The 17,968-nt window shown below is 39.7% G+C and overlaps 1 protein-coding gene and 1 long non-coding RNA gene across 2 annotated transcripts in view; both read left to right on the top strand.

Moving 5' to 3' along the window:
* Positions 1–9,767, top strand: part of LOC118357689 (ribosomal protein S6 kinase alpha-2) — a 43,286-nt gene extending 33,519 nt beyond the window's left edge. Inside the window, exons 14-21 of the mRNA XM_052477869.1 lie at positions 1,300–1,425; positions 2,020–2,109; positions 3,993–4,151; positions 6,468–6,629; positions 6,710–6,786; positions 8,410–8,527; positions 8,709–8,846; positions 9,322–9,767. Of these exons, the coding sequence (XP_052333829.1) occupies positions 1,300–1,425; positions 2,020–2,109; positions 3,993–4,151; positions 6,468–6,629; positions 6,710–6,786; positions 8,410–8,527; positions 8,709–8,846; positions 9,322–9,447 (996 nt within the window). The 3' untranslated portion in view covers positions 9,448–9,767. The remainder of the gene's footprint in view (positions 1–1,299; positions 1,426–2,019; positions 2,110–3,992; positions 4,152–6,467; positions 6,630–6,709; positions 6,787–8,409; positions 8,528–8,708; positions 8,847–9,321) is intronic.
* Positions 1–17,968, top strand: part of LOC127911390 (uncharacterized) — a 196,022-nt gene that overhangs the window by 173,765 nt on the left and 4,289 nt on the right. The window lies entirely within an intron of this gene.

The following is a 17,968-nucleotide window of genomic DNA, read 5'->3' as shown; positions in this document are numbered from 1 at the left end:
AGTGATGTGTGAAACCATGATAGACTATTACTATAGTGATGTATGAAACCATGATAGATTATTAATGTAGTGATGTGTGAAACCATGATAGATTATTAATGTAGTGATGTGTGAAACCATGATAGATTATTACTGTAGTGATGTGTGAAACCATGATAGATTATTAATGTAGTGATGTGTGAAACCATGATAGATTATTAATGTAGTGGTGTGAAACCATGATAGATTATTAATGTAGTGATGTGTGAAACCATGATAGATTATTAATGTAGTGATGTGTGAAACCATGATAGATTATTAATGTAGTGATGTGTGAAACCATGATAGATTATTAATGTAGTGATGTGTGAAACCATGATAGATTATTAATGTAGTGATGTGTGAAACCATGATAGATTATTACTGTAGTGATGTGTGAAACCATGATAGATTATTAATGTAGTGATGTGTGAAACCATGATAGACTATTACTATAGTGATGTATGAAACCATGATAGACTATTACTATAGTGATGTGTGAAACCATGATAGATTATTAATGTAGTGGTGTGAAACCATGATAGATTATTAATGTAGTGATGTGTGAAACCATGATAGATTATTAATGTAGTGATGTGTGAAACCATGATAGATTATTAATGTAGTGATGTGTGAAACCATGATAGACTATTACTATAGTGATGTGTGAAACCATGATAGACTATTACTATAGTGATGTGTGAAACCATGATAGACTATTACTATAGTGATGTGTGAAACCATGATAGATTATTAATGTAGTGATGTGTGAAACCATGATAGACTATTACTATAGTGATGTGTGAAACCATGATAGACTATTACTGTAGTACATTCACATTTTCAGTTCACTTTTCTTGCTCTCGTTTGTGATTTGACATACAGCCATGAAAGAAGAACACTTCCTAAATCTCCACATGTAAAGTGATACATCACAAGAGAAAGGAGAAATGCAACCAAAGTGCACTCAGGCAGAAACACTGTTCACCTAGAATGTTCTTCAAGGACCATTCTTACCAGGGGAATCATTTGATAGCTATGGTAGATCTGTTTTGAAAACTAGTATGCTCCATTTTGCATATGAAATAGGCTTCCCCTGGATATGTCTGAGGCTTATAGAAGGACTGATGGATTCCCTAGTCTGCCAGAGCAGGATTATAACATGAGCGAAGAGTAAGGAAGTCTGTTGACAAGCTTACTGGAGCATGATTATGACCAACGGCTTTTATGTAAAATATGCTTAAACGTATTTGTGATGGCTGGACATGTTTGTCATTTCAGCAACTACATGGGACCAACATCCATTTCACAGATGGGTATGAGGTAAAGGAGGAGGTGGGCTTGGGGGCGTACTCTGTCTGCAAACGATGCATCCACAAAATCACCAGTGTTGAATATGCTGTCAAAGTAAGTGAACCGTTTTTCAAGGGGAATTTTTATGTATAGATAGTTTATCATTCTTAGAGAAGGTAATTCTTTTCAAGGGGAATGTTTATGTATAGATAGTTTATCATTCTTAGAGAAGGTAATTATTTTCAAGGGGAATGTTTATGTATAGATAGTTTATCATTCTTAGAGAAGGTCATTCTTTTCAAGGGGAATGTTTATGTATAGATAGTTTATCATTCTTAGAGAAGGTCATTCTTTTCAAGGGGAATGTTTATGTATAGATAGTTTATCATTCTTAGAGAAGGTCATTCTTTTCACGGCTCGTCAGTTACATGAAACAGCAGCATATACAACAAAGGGACGTTACGATCACTGCAAAGATTCCAGGTTGATGTACGACCTTTAATAATTGCAGTCTTGTGATGTACTGTATATAGGCTACCCATTGCACTTCAACAACTATAAGCCTTTCAACTATAATATAGTTTCCCTTAGGATGATTCACGCAGCGACAATGATTCTGTATGTTGTGCAGACGATGCTCTGAGTTACACATTTTATCATGAGGGAACCAACCAGTTGTAAATTAACATGGGGGGGTGTCTCTTTCAGATCATCGACAGAGTTAAGAAAGATCCATCTGAGGAAATTGAGATTCTGTTGAGATACAGGCAGCATCCAAACATCATCACGCTGAAGGATGTATGTCATCATTCAATGACTCCCATACACACGCACATGCTGAAAGCCCCCCATGAGGGCAGAGAACCTTGCCAGTTTGCATACCTAAGGAAAAATGTGCCCCTGCAAACTTCATTGAATTTTCACTGACCCGAATATTTCATTTTATCTTCTACAGTTGAAGTCGTACGTTTACATATACTTAGGTAGGAGTCATTAAAACTTGTTTTTCAACCACTCCTCAAATTTCTTGTTAATAAACTATAGTTTTGGCAAGTCGGTTAGTACATCTACTTTGTGCATGACACAAGTCATTTTTCCAACAATTGTTTACAGATTATTTAATTTATAATTCACTGTATCACAATTCCAGTGGGTCAGAAGTTTACATACACTAAGTTAACTGTGCCTTTAAACAGCTTGAAAAATTCCAGAAAAAGCTGTCATGGCTTTAGAAGCTTCTGATAGGCTAATTGACATATATTGAGTCAACTGGAGGTGTACCTATGGATGTATTTCGAGGCCTACCTTCAAACGCAGTGCCTCTTTGTTTGACATCATGGGAAAATCAGCCAAGACCTCAGAAAAAAATTGTAGACCTCCACAATTCTGGTTCATTCTTGGGAGCAATTTCCAAACGCCTGAAGGTACCACGTTCATCTGTACAAACAATAGTACGCAAGTATAAACACCATGGGACCACTCACCCGTCATACCGCTCAGGAAGGGGACGCGTTCTGTCTCCTAGAGATTAATGTACTTTGGTGCTAAAAGTGCAACTCAAAACCAGAACAACAGCAAAGGACCTTGTGAAGATGCTGGAGGAAGCCGGTACAAAAGTGTATATCCACAGTAAAACGAGTTCTATATCAACATAACCTGAAAAGCCGCTCAGCAAGGAAGAAGCCACTGCTCCAAAACCACCATAAAAATGCCAGACTACGGTTTGCAACTGCACATGAGGACAAAGATCATACTTTTTGGAGAAATGTCCTCTGGTCTGATGAAACATAAATAGAACTGTTTGGCCATAATGACCATCGTTATGTTTGGAGGAAAAAGGGGGAGGCTTGCAAACCGAAGACACCATCCCAACCGTGAAGCACGGGGGTGGCAGCATCATGTTGTGGAGATGCTTTACTGCAGGAGGGACTGATGCACTTCACAAAATAGATGGTATCATGAGGGATGAAAATTATGTGGATATATTGAAGCAACATCTCAAGACATCAGTCAGGAAGTTAAAGCTTGGTCGCAAATGGGTCTTCCAAATGGACAATTACCCCAAGCATACTTCCAAAGTTGTGGCAAAATGGCTCAAGGACAAGAAGGTCAAGGTATTGGAGTGTCCATCACAAAGCCCTGACCTCAATCCTATAGAAAATGTGTTGACAGAACTGAAAAAGCATGTGTGAGCAAGGAGGCCTACGAACCTGACTCAGTTACATCAGCTCTGTCAGGAGGAATGGGCCAAAATTCACCCAACTTATTGTGGGAAGCTTGTGGAAGGCTACCCGAAATGCTTGACCCAAGTTAAACCATTTAAAGGCAATGCTACCAAATACTAATTGAGTGTATGTAAACTTCTGACCCACTGAGAATGTGATGAAAGAAATAATAGCTAAATCATTCTCTCTACTATTATTTTGACATTTCACATTCTTAAAATAAAGTGGTGATCCCAACTGACCTAAAACAGGGATTTTTTACTAGGATTAAATGTCAGGAATTGTGAAACTGATTTTAAATGTATTTGGCTAAGGTATATGTAAACTTCCAACTTCAAATGTATGTCCTTATTGGATTTTACTAGCCACTGTTTATTGGCTGTGAGGACTAGACTAATGTAGTCTTTGGTTCATAAATACCTCCACATGGTATTAAAATTTATTTTTGGCCCCTAGGTCTATGACGATGGGAGGTATGTGTACCTTGTGATGGAGCTGATGAGAGGTGGGGAGCTGCTGGACAGAATACTCTATCAGAAGTGTTTCTCTGAGCGAGCGGCCTCTGCTCTTCTCTGCACTATTACCAAGACAGTGGAGTACCTTCACTCACAGGGGGTCAGTATCATTCATGTACGGGTACAGGGGAGTACCTTCACTCACGGGGTCAGTATCATTCATGTACGGGTACAGGGGAGCATCTTCACTCACGGGGTCAGTATCATTTATGTACGGGTACAGGGGAGCATCTTCACTCACAGGGTCAGTATCATTCATGTACGGGTACAGGGGAGCATCTTCACTCACGGGGTCAGTATCATTTATGTACGGGTACAGGGGAGCATCTTCACTCACGGGGTCAGTATCATTCATGTACGGGTACAGGGGAGCATCTTCACTCACGGGGTCAGTATCATTCATGTACGGGTACAGGGGAGCATCTTCACTCACGGGGTCAGTATCATTCATGTACGGGTACAGGGGAGCATCTTCACTCACAGGGGGTCAGTATCATTCATGTACGGGTACAAGGGAGCATCTTCACTCACGGGGTCAGTATCATTCATGTACAGGTACAGGGGAGCATCTTCACTCACAGGGGTCAGTATCATTCATGTACAGGTAACTGCCAAAATGAAGGAAACACCAACATAAAGTGTCTTAATAGGGGGTTGGGCCACTTCGAGCCAGAACAGCTTCAGTGCACCTTGGAATAGATTCTACTTGTGTCTGGAACTAAATTCTTGAGATGCGACACCATTCTTCTAGGAGAAATTCCATCAGTTTTGTTGATGGTGGTGGAAAACGCTGTCTCAGGTGACCCTCCAGAATCTCCCATAAGTGTTCAATTGGGTTGAGATCTGGTTACTGAGACACACACACCCCGATGCTCCTTTGAGACCCCTATTTCAAAATAACTGAGATCTCTTCATTTTTCAAATCAAATCTAATTTTATTTGTCACATGCGCTGAATACAATGGGTGTAACTGAAATGCTTGTTTACGAGCCCTTCGCAACGATGTAGAGTTCAATAATAATACATAGATAAACAGTAACACGAGGAATAACATTAAATAGGTCACATTTGTAAATGAGAACTTGTTCTCAACTTGCCTACCTGGTTAAATAAAGGTGAAATAAAACATATAAAAAATACACAAGAATGGAGCTATATACAGGGAGTACCAGTACCAGATCAATGTACAGAAGGAATAGCTATATACAGGGAGTACCAGTACCAGATCAATGTACAGAAGGAATAGCTATATACAGGGAGTACCAGTACCAGATCAATGTACAGAAGGAATAGCTATATACAGGGAGTACCAGTACCAGATCAATGTACAGAAGGAATAGCTATATACAGGGAGTACCAGTACCAGATCAATGTACAGAAGGAATAGCTATATACAGGGAGTACCAGTACCAGATCAATGTACAGAGGCAATGGATATATACAGGGAGTACCAGTACCAGATCAATGTACAGAAGGAATAGCTAGTAGTACCAGATCAATGTACAGAAGGAATAGCTATATACAGGGAGTACCAGTACCAGATCAATGTACAGAGGCAATGGATATATACAGGGAGTACCAGTACCAGATCAATGTACAGAAGGAATAGCTATATACAGGGAGTACCAGTACCAGATGAGGTATTTGAGGTAGATGAAGGCAGGATAAAGTGACTAGGCAATAGGATAGATAATAATAAGGTATTTGAGATAGATATGTACATGAAGGTAGGGTTAACTGACTAGGCATCAGGATAGATAAGAGTAAAATATAGTACAGAGTAGCAGCAGCAAATGATGTGTATATGTGTGTTTGTTGTTTCGGTATTGGCGTCTGAGTTTGTGTTCTGTCGCTATGCATGTGTGTCTTATGTGTGTGTGCGTGTGTAGTGTATGTGAATGTGTGTGGGTTTTGTGTGAGTGTGTCAGTGTATTGTGTCTGCGTGAGTGGGTTTATATAGAGTTTTGGGAGTGTGTACAGAGTCGCTGCAAGATAGGGTCAATGCAGATAGTCTGGGTAACCATTTAATGAACTATTTAGCAGTCTGGCTATTTAACAGTCTTACGGCTTGGGGCTAGAAACTCGGCACCTGTTGGTCCGGACGGTAGCTGAGTGAATAGTCTTCCTCTGGCCTTCTTTCCTCTTCTAGCCATGGTAACCAAAATAACAGGCTACTAGGCATGTTTTATACATGACCCTAAGCATGATGGGAAGTTAATTGCTTAATTACCTCAGGAACCATACCTGTGTGGAACCACCTGCTTTCAATCCCTCATTTACTGGTGTGTTTCCTTTTTTTCTGACAAATACCAATTTTGTTCTAGCAGTTACCTATATACGTCCAACTAAAGTCTTAATCAAAGTGAAGGAGTAGCACTCCTGGTACATTCCTATTGGCTTATCTGTTTTGTCATAGGTGGTACATCGAGACCTGAAACCAAGCAACCTCCTCTATGTGGATGAAACGGGAGATCCTGAATCGATCCGAATATGTGATTTTGGGTTCGCCAAACAATTAAGGGCAGAAAACGGTCTCCTCATGACGCCCTGTTACACAGCAAACTTTGTGGCTCCAGAGGTGAGGAAACATTTGATCTTATTTATTTCAAGTACATCCCTATATTGTGATGTGACACAGATTGACCATGTCTTTCATAGGTCCTGAAGAAGCAGGGGTATGATGCTGCTTGTGACATCTGGAGTTTGGGGATCCTACTCTACACTATGCTCGCAGGGTAAGCCTAATTCACTGGTTTATTTAAACCTGGCAGGGTAAGCCAAATTCACTGGTTTATTAAAACCTGGCAGGGTAAACCTAATTTCACTGGTTTATTTAAACCTGGCAGGGTAAACCTAATTTCACTGGTTTATTAAAACCTGGCAGGGTAAACCTAATTTCACTGGTTTATTAAAACCTGGCAGGGTAAACCTAATTTCACTGGTTTATTTAAACCTGGCAGGGTAAACCTAATTCACTGGTTTATTTAAAACCTGGCAGGGTAAAAACCAAATTCACTGGTTTATTAAAACCTGGCAGGGTAAACCTAATTTCACTGGTTTATTAAAACCTGGCAGGGTAAACCTAAATTCACTGGTTTATTTAAACCTGGCAGGGTAAGCCTAATTCACTGGTTTATTTAAACCTGGCAGGGTAAGCCTAATTCACTGGTTTATTTAAACCTGGCAGGGTAAGGCCAAATTCACTGGTTTATTAAAACCTGGCAGGGTAAACCTAATTTCACTGGTTTATTAAAACCTGGCAGGGTAAACCTAATTTCACTGGTTTATTAAAACCTGGCAGGGTAAACCTAATTTCACTGGTTTATTAAAACCTGGCAGGGTAAACCTAATTTCACTGGTTTATTAAAACCTGGCAGGGTAAACCTAATTTCACTGGTTTATTTAAACCTGGCAGGGTAAACCTAATTTCACTGGTTTATTTAAACCTGGCAGGGTAAACCTAATTTCACTGGTTTATTTAAACCTGGCAGGGTAAACCTAATTTCACTGGTTTATTTAAACCTGGCAGGGTAAACCTAATTTCACTGGTTTATTTAAACCTGGCAGGGTAAACCTAATTTCACTGGTTTATTTAAACCTGGCAGGGTAAACCTAATTTCACTGGTTTATTTAAACCTGGCAGGGGAAGCAACATTTGCACTGTGCTACTTCTCCTGGCTACCACTGATTGAATGACTCATTTTTGGGACAGTGGAGGACAGATTACTTTCTAAGCTGAGGTCGAGTCTGTGGTAGAGTCATTGTAATTATACTCTTCACAAGCCCAACTCTCTCAGGACCTGCCCTGACAATTTAATGTCCCAGCCTGCGGCTCAGGTTTAAAATCTCTAATCAGGGCATTAGAAAAAAGCATCATTCTTTCACTGGGTGAAAACTGGTTGAATCAACATTGTTTCCATGTCATTTCAACCAAACAATTCAATGTGATGACGTTGAATCAACGTGGAAAACGGATTGGATTTGAAAACGTATCTTTTTTCAACCAACTTTTAACCTAAATCCATTGACGTGGTGATTTTTTGTTGTTGTTGATTTCACATTGAATTCACGTTAGTTGACAACTCAACCAAATGAAAATCAAAACTAGACGTTAAACGGACGTCTGTGCCCATTGGGACACTGACGCCATTATTCATATTACTTCTAAAAATAGCTCAGCCAAGGTATTGTAGAATCACACCTCACAAACACCTAGATTTTAAGACTCCAAATTCAAACAAACTCACATATATCTTTCCCTACTGTGCAACAGTAAAGCACCTTTATTACTGCAGAGCAGGGAAGTTTGATTGAAAAGTGTTTGATTGTCTTTTCCTTCTTCACCCTTGTGTTTACAGCTTCACCCCTTTTGCCAATGGTCCTGATGACACCCCGGAGGAAATACTGGCTCGCATTGGTAGCGGAAAATATGCCCTCACCGGCGGAAACTGGGATACAGTTTCTGATGCTGCAAAGGTGCCGTTATTTGTCCTTCATTAATAGCACATCACTGTTTATTTAATGATTTAATAAATCCAGTTCACATCCAATTGTTGTACATGGAAGTTTGAAATAAAATCCCATCCACATTGGTTTAGCTGCAACGCTGCATTTCATACTGTCCTAACTAGACTATTTCTGTATTGGGTTCCAATAGGACATAGTCACTAAGATGCTCCATGTGGATCCACACCAACGGCTGACGGCTCCCCAGGTCCTCAGACACCAGTGGATAGTCAACCAAGAACAGCTGTCTCAGTGTCAGCTCATCAGACAGGATGTACAGCTTGTTAAGGTAAGGAGGAAAACCTGATGAAAAGCCCAAACCTGACATAATGTAAGAAGCAACATCATCTGTACGTGTTGCCAATCTCTAGCCTCGTAAAACAGACTGACAACATTGTTTCACCTCAGCCCAGCGGTTTGACTGGTTGACCAGGCTAGTCGATCTTTGTCACTAAGCAAATGATGTTCGCTAATTGTGATAGTTATTGTTTTGCATCACAAGCAACGTTGTCTTCTAAAGCTCTCTGTCTGATGAAAGGTCTCTCACACATGAATTTCTCCTCTGTAGAAGTGCTGTTGTCATTCTACTGCCACCTTGTGTACAGATATACCATTACATGTAGAACTTTTGCATTTTCTACGTCAGCAAAAGTAATTTGAAACCTGCTCAACGTTTCACATACTGTACTTGCTATGCCCCCTTTAATTATGCCGTTTTAGAATGGAATAACTTTATATACTTTAAGTGTTTTCTGTCTCCCTAGGGAGCAATGGCTGCAACATACTTGGCGTTGAATCGATCGCCTCTGGCCCCAAAGCTGGAGCCTGTGCAGTGTTCAAGTTTGGCCCAGAGAAGAGGAATGAAGAGACTCACATCCACTTGTTTATAGCACCCTCATAGATGATTCAGGGACAGCTTGAAAATGGGTCAAGGTGCAATGACTTTCATCAGACACTGGTTTAAGTGCCCGTCCAAAGAACCAGGAAGTCTACAGTAGTGGGAGCAAGGAGGAGCCACTTGTAACAAGAAAATAAAATAGTAGAGAAGATGCATCACATTGTTGCACTAAGACAGGAATCTTTACAGATTTTAGATGCACTCAAAACAAACAAATGGTGGCTTCGAAGACGAAGCAGAATTCTGTTCAAATCTTCTTAAATGTATCATTTGTATTGAAGAAATGTAACATTAATATATTTTATTCGTTCATATTTGCCTTTTCATTTAGGTGGCATCTGAAACTGTTTGTTTGTGAATTGACACCTGTGTATTATGTAGAGTATGTTAAGAATGATATTGTCTAGGAGACCAAGTCACCTTATGCAACATTGAGTTGACACTTTGTCATAATCGCTGTAACAGAAAAGTCTAGAACAGCTTGTAGTTCATAACTACATGATACAAATTTTACGAGATTTTATCGACAGCATCTGTATTTTTCCCTGTGTCTGAAAATAAGCATGTTGGAATGTTACTTTGCTGACACATTGTTCATAGTCTAAAAGTTCAATTACAGCTGCTTGGGATATGTTGGTACATTTTGTAGCATTCCAGAAATCCACAGTTAGTATAGACATTAAAATAAACTGAAATAGCTGAATGAGTACAAGGAGTATACAGTGCATTCAGAAAGTATTCAGACCCTTGACTTTTTCCAGATTTTGTTACGTTACAGCCTTATCTAAAAATGATTAAATAAATAAAACATCCTCATCAATCTACACACAATGCCCAATAATGAATAGCAAAAACATATATATTTTTGCAAATGTACAATAAAAAAAATGGAAATACCTTAGTTACATAAGTATTCAGACCCTTTGCTATGAGACTCAAAATTGAGCTCAGGTGCATCCTGTTCCCATTGATCATCCTTGATGTTTCTTCAACTTGATTGGAGTCCACCTGTGGTAAATGCAATTGATATGACATGATTTGGAAAGGCACACACCTTTCTACATAAGGTCCCACAGTTGACAGTGCATGTCAGAGCAAAAACCAAGTCATGAGGGAGATGTTCGTAGAGCTTCGAGACAGGATTGTGTCAAGGCACAGATCTATGGAAGGGTACCAAAAAATATCTGTAGCATTGAAGGTCCCCAAGAGTGCAGTGGCTTCCATCATTCTTAAATGGAAGAAGTTTGGAACCACCAAGACTTTTCCTAGAGCTGGCCACCCAGCCAAACTGAGCAATCGGGGGAGAAGGGCCTTGGTCAGGGAAGTGACCAAGAACCCGATGGTCACCCTGATAGAGCTTTAGAGTTCCTCTGTGGAGATGGGAGAACCTTCCAGAAGGACAACCATCTCTGCAGCACTCCACTAAACAGGCATGTATGGTAGAGTGGCCAGACAGAAGCCACTATTCAGTAAAAGGCACATGACAGCGTGCTTGGTGTTTGCAAAAAGGCACTTAAAGGACTCTCAAACCATGAGAAACAAGATTCTCTGGTCTGAAGAAACCAAGATTGAACTTTTTGGCCTGAATGCCATGCGTCACGTGTGGAGGAAACCTGGCACCATCCCTATGGTGAAGCATGGTGGTGGCGCCATCCCAATGGTGAAGCATGGTGGTGGCAGCATCATGCTGTGGGTATGTTTTTCAGGGACTGGGAGACTAGTCAGGATCGAGGCGAAGATGAACAGAGCAAAGTATAGAGACATTCTTGAAGAAAACCTGCTCCAGAGCACAAAGGTTCACCATCCAACAGGACAACGACCTCAAGCAAACAGCCAAGACAATACAGGAATGGCTTCGGGACAAGTCTCTAAATATCATTGAGTGGCCCAGTCAGATCCCGGACTTGAACCCAATCTAACATCTCTGGAGAGACCTGAAAATAGCTGTGCAGCGACATTCCCCATCCAACCTGACCGAGCTTAAGAGAATCTGCCGAGAAGAATGGGAAAACTTCCCAAATACAGACGTGCCAAGCTTGTAGCGTTGCTGCCAAAGGTGCTTCAACAAAGTACTGGCTAAAGGGTCTGAATACTTATGTAAATGTGATTTTTTTTGTCTTTTTTTTTCTTCATTTTAATAAATTAGCAAACATTTCTTAACCTGTTTTTGCTTTGTCATTATAGGGTATTGTGTCTAGATTGATGAAGAGGGAAAACAATGTAATCCATTTTAGAATAAGGCTGTAACTAAACAAAATGTGAAAAAAGTCAAGGGGTCTGAACTTCCGAATGCACTGTATGTCTGCATCAGTAGAGGCTGCTGAAGGAGGACGGCTCATAATAATGTCTGGAATTATGTCAATGGAAGGGTATCAACCACATGGAAACCATATTTGATACCATTCCATTGACTCCATTCCAGCCATTACTATGAGCAGCCCTCCCCTCAGCAGCCTCTACTGGTCTGCATCAATCTATACATTTCCGGTTGGTTCATAAGGTTAGACATACTGTAGTGTACAATATTTATTTTATTTTCTGTAGCTTACAGTTCAATATTATTTTCTTTATAAAATCTAGTGCACATTATGTTGGATGCTTTTGATAGTTTTGGCAATTTATAACATAATATTCTACTTTTGTTTTGGGGAGGGGTACTGAAACAGACCCATTTTCAATTGTCAATGCAAGTTATATTTCTTGTGTAAATGTGACTTAAGTTATTGTATCAAACAAATGTATTTATTGTTTCTACATTATCCATTATGTTTGTGTATTAATGTATGTTTATGTCAATTTGTTTTATGTTTTAATACATGACAGATGTAAGTGTTTTTACCTGATCTGGAGTGCACTATGTGATCTGGAGTGCACTATGTGATCTGGAGTGCACTATGTGATCTGGAGTGCACTATGTGATCTGGAGTGCACTATGTGATCTGGAGTGCACTATGTGATCTGGAGTGCACTATGTGATCTGGAGTGCACTATGTGATCTGGAGTGCACTATGTGATCTGGAGTGCACTATGTGATCTGGAGTGCACTATGTGATCTGGAGTGCACTATGTGATCTGGAGTGCACTATGTGATCTGGAGTGCACTATGTGATCTGGAGTGCACTATGTGATCTGGAGTGCACTAGGTAAATTACTTTTTAGAGGGACGTATTTGTTTTAGTAGCAGATACATTGGTATGCATTTATTCGCATTATATATCAACAAAGATTAATCTTAAAACGTTATGGAACCAATATGAGTGGATTGATTTAGTGTTCATATGTTGAACACAGCATAAAACACATACAGTTGAAGTAGTTTACATACACTTAGGTTGGAGTCATTAAAACTTTTTTTTCAACCACTCCACACATTTCTTGTTAACAAACTATAGATTTGTCAAGTCGGTTAGGACATTACTTTGTGCATGACACAAGTAATTTTTCCAACAATTGTTTAGACAGATTATTTAACTTATAATTCACTGTATCACAATTCCAGTGGGTCAGAAGTCTACATACACTAAGTTGACTGTGCCTTTAAACAGCATGGAAAATTCCAGATAATGCTGTCATGGCTTTAGAAGCTTCTGATAGGCTAATTGACATAGTTTGAGTCAATTGGAGGTGTGCCTGTGGATGTATTCAATGCCTACCTTCAAACTCAGTGCCTCTGCTTGACATCATGAGAAAAGCAAAAGAAATCAGCCAAGACCTCAGAAAAAAACATTGTAGACCTCCACAAGTCTGGTTCATCCTTGGGAGCAATTTCCAAACGCTTGAAGGTACCACGTTTATCTGTACAAACAATGGTACGCAAGTATAAACACTAAGGGATCACGCAGCCGTCATACCGCTCGGGATTGAGACACATTCTGTCTCCTAGAGAAAAATAGAACTGTTTGGCCATAATGACCATCGTTATGTTTGGAGGAAAAAGGGGGATGCTTGCAAGCAGAAGAACACCATCCCAACCATGAAGCACTGGGGTGGCAGCATCATGTTGTGGTGGTGATTTGCTGCAGAAGGGACTGGTGCACTTCACAAAATAGATGGCATCATGAGAACGAAAATTATATGGATATATTGAAGCAACATCTCAAGACATCAGTCAGGAAGTTAAAACTTGGTTGCAAATGGGTCTTCCAAATAGACAATGACCCCAAGCATACTTCCAAAGTTGTGGCAAAATGGCTTAAGGACAACATAGTCAAGGTATTGGAGTGTCCATCACAAAGCCCTGACCTCAATCCTATAGAACATTTGTGGGCAGAACTGAAAAAGCGCGTGCAAGCAAGGAGGCCTTACAAACCTGACTCAGTTACACCAGCTCTGTCAGGAGGAATGGGACCAAATTCACCCAACTTATTGTGGGAAGCTTGTGGAAGGCACCCGAAACGTTTGACCCAAGTTAATGAATTGAGAGGCAATGCTACCAAATACGAATTGAGTGAATGTAAACTTCTGACCCACTGGGAATGTGATGAAAGAAATAAAAGCTGAAATAAATCATTCTCACTATTATTCTGACATTTCACATTATTAAAATAAAGTGGTGATCCTAACTGACCTAAGACAGGGAATTTTTACTCTGATTAAATATCAGGAATTGTGAAAAACTGAGTTTAAATGTATTTGCCTAAGGTGTATGTAAACTTCCAACTTCAACTGTACAGTAGAATGCCACCTTGGATGCCTTTATGTTTATGATTTAGGTGCAAATCTAGTCGTAAAGAAGCTGTGTGAAACAAACACCAGAAATCCCAACAGTGTTTTCAGTGTACCAACACAATGACATATTATAGAATTACAGGTTGAAAGTACACAAGATTCAGGAATGGTTTATCATTCAACTTAAGCACACAATGGAGCTTTAGTTGCTCCATAATATTAAGAATACAGGATAATATGACAAAACAGGTTCCATAGGATAAATACATTTACATTTAAGTCATTTAGCAGACGCTCTTATCCAGAGCGACTTACAATTCTAAATTCCATGCATGACTTATTCAATTGGAATTCATCAGATACTGTATGTAATATAAATCCATCAATGTTTTTCTTCTTCTTTTATTAGGTATGCACACCCCCAAAACTCAAATGGATTGATTGCCTTTAATCTCAACACAGCTGGTGTTTCATCTCTCTTGCCATCTGACATAGAGCACAGGGCCCACAGAACATTACACTGCCCAGTCATAATTAAGCTGCCCGGGATGTTGTATCTCTCTCTCATTGATGTGCGCATCATCATCATAGTTGTTGGCAGCAGGGGGAGACAGAAGCATTCACAACACAGGCTAGGCACATTGAACAGAAGGTACCACACAAACAGACTCTCCTATCAATGCAACAGTCCAGAATCCTTGAGTTCCACTTTGCCGGAGTATTGGGTTGACTCATTACTGCTCTATCACATACTCCATATCCAGATTTGCAGGCTTTTTTTTCTCCATTTGAAATCACTCCATTTGACAACCTCATCCAGCGAAGTTGATAGGCAACGCCAGTGTCAGTGAGCTGTATACCACACACTTACCTTTAGAATATTTTCAGAATTTCTAGAATATTTTCATAAATTTGACAGTACAACATGTAAAAAGCATTACAGTGAGCCTTAACAGTTTCTGCTTTCAAAAAGCTTAATTGAATAACTACTAAAACGCAAATTAGAACCATCGAATCACACAATAGATAACCTTGATCAATGACTTGCCTTGTGCTGCTGTGGCTTTTATATAGATCTGCATACTGAAGGTTCTTCTGAGAAGATATTTATTCAGAGTCTCCTGTTCTGTGTTGTTCAGTCTCTAAGCCCTCAAGTGAGGACACACTATTGTCTCAAAACCCCAGTAAAGTAAGTAGCTAAAAAGTAACATTGTGAAACTCATGCTAGTAGGACTGTACATAATGTATTTTTTATTTTACTAGGCAAGTCAGTTAAGAACAAATTCTTATTTTCAATGATGGCCTAGGAACAGTGGGTTAACTGCCTGTTCAGGGGCAGAATGACAGATTTGTACCTTGTCAGCTTGGGGATTTGAACTTGCAACCTTACAGTTACTAGTCCAACGCTCTAAACACTAGGCCACCCTGCCGCCCCGTATAGGTTACTTAACTATGTTCCTTGTATTGGCAGTGCATGCCAAAACTTTACAAATCAATCAAGTGGGAAAGAAACTCTGTTGTGTTGATATTTTGTGATGATAGTCACAGGCATACACACAGTGACCCTTATCAGTTTGTGGACAATTTCTGGTCCTGTGTGGCAGGGTCTTCGCAATGCAAGGCTACCCATACAAAAAAAATATATGCATACACTACTGTAAGTTGCTTTGGATAAAAGTGTCTGCTAAATGTATATTATATTATTTAATATAATAATAGTATGCTGATTTTTTTTTTCCAAGCTAGGCCTAATTGAATGCAATTTTGGTTTACCTTCGCTAGAAACCTGGTTGAACCTGTTTCACAGTAAAATAAAAGAACAATGGGGGGAAATTGGTAGTGCCGTGCTACTTCTCCTGGCTACCACTGATTGAATGACTCATTTTTGGGACAGTGGAGGACAGATTACTTTCTAAGCTGAGGTCGAGTCTGTGGTAGAGTCATTGTAATTATACTCTTCACAAGCCCAAATCTCTCAGGACCTGCCCTGACAATTTAATGTCCCAGCCTGTGGCTCAGATTTAAAATCTCTAATCAGGGAAAAGCAGCATTCTTTCACTGGGTAAAAATAGGTTGAATCAACATTGTTTCCACGTCGTTTCAACCAAAACATAAGAGTGTGATTACGTCATTGTAACTAAGATTTTTTTTTTCCTAAGGGTCAGTCACCACAGGCAAAAATTGTGATTTTAGCTTCAATCTGTCAATTTTCTGATTTGGGGATATTTAGCATAAAATACATAAATACTTTATTGGTATCATTTTATCCCAACTCCGTCAACTACACCTAGCATTAATGTCGTTCTTGATAGCATGTTTCATGTAGAACTTCAACCGCTATTTTTAAATCTCACCATGTTGAATCATATATCATCCAAAAGCATGTTTTCCGGAGCATGTCGTTAGCTAGTCCATACATGGCTATATCCTTTGTTGACGTAGTGCTAAAAAATGTGTGATTTCCTGAAATCCGATTGGTTACTGGCATTTAAAGGCCCTTTCCGGCAACTTGATTGGTTAAAATGCCTCACGTGCCGCGCAGCTCTTCCTTGTTTTAAAATATCTCCCGCGAAGAATCAACGTAAAGAGAGACAAAATTAGTTAGCCAATGCGAGAAAAGCAGTGAATGAAAGAAACAATGTGCCTGATCCGCCGATCGAGGCAGTGACAGTACAGGTCGATGAGGAAAAGGAGGTACCAATAAAGTATTTATGTATTTTATGTGGGGCAGCTCGTTGAGACGCAAATTAGTTGAGATGAAGATGCCAACTAGCAGCGACCAACCAGACAGCAGCCAGCCAACAGTGGCTTTTATTCCACGTCTTAATTAAATAAACCAACTTGTACATGATTTGATTTGCCCTAAGTGTCTAAAGACTGGACTGAAAATCACCATAGACTTCACCAACCATTGATTCTGTAATTCGGTCATGATAGAATGTGCAGACTGTGAAGGTGATCGTGATGCATTAAGGAGGAGTGTTTACACTTCCTCCCGGCTGCAGGTGTGCTCCAGGGGAGATGTGGCATTTGACATAAATGTGAGGATGGTTCTTCTAGCCCACGAATTTGGACTTGGTTATGCAGCTGTAAAGAAAATAAGCAAAGTCATAGCGATTCCTTCCTTATCTCAGCTCATATCAGAGACATGATAGGAGAATGACAAGTAAATTAAAAGGGAGAGTAGCCCATTAATGCCAGGTGACTTGCTGTGTATAAATAATATGTATTTCCTTGCTCCAGCAAATGTATTCAAAGTTAATAAAACAGAGTGATAGGAAAACATAACTATACAATAAGATTGTCACATAGGCCTACAGTGTCATAGGGCTGTAGCCTAATATGGTTAGTGAAAAATTTGCTTTACGTAAAGTAAATACATGCTGATATGCTAATATTTTGTCCTGCAGTTATGTCTGTAATGTCGACAGACATAAGTACTTTTCCCCCCACTTTAGTTTCAGAGATGCAGAGAGCTACAGTCAATGGAGAGTACTGCAAAGATAATTAGAAGAGCATACACAGATATAGACCCAGACATAGCAGAGATGCTGAAGGAGGATACAGATATAGACCCAGACATAGCAGAGATGCTGAGGGAGGATACAGATATAGACCCAGACAGAGCAGAGATGCTGAAGGAGGATGAGGATGTCATCAAAGACATTAATGTATCCTTCGATGGCACAAGAGAGGATTCACTTACAACTACGGGATAGGTTTGTGCATTGGTGCTGGTACCAGCGACCCATAGAAAATGGTAAAGATCCACTCTGTCACAAAAACCTTAGAGGCCATACATTTTTTAATTGAGAGGGTGCATAGAAAATGGTAGCTGTATATCA

The sequence above is a fragment of the Oncorhynchus keta genome, chromosome 24 (assembly GCF_023373465.1).
Source record: "Oncorhynchus keta strain PuntledgeMale-10-30-2019 chromosome 24, Oket_V2, whole genome shotgun sequence".
Taxonomy (NCBI): domain Eukaryota; kingdom Metazoa; phylum Chordata; class Actinopteri; order Salmoniformes; family Salmonidae; genus Oncorhynchus; species Oncorhynchus keta.
Note: the sequence above shows the minus strand (reverse complement) of the source record. Positions and strands in the feature narration are given on the sequence as shown.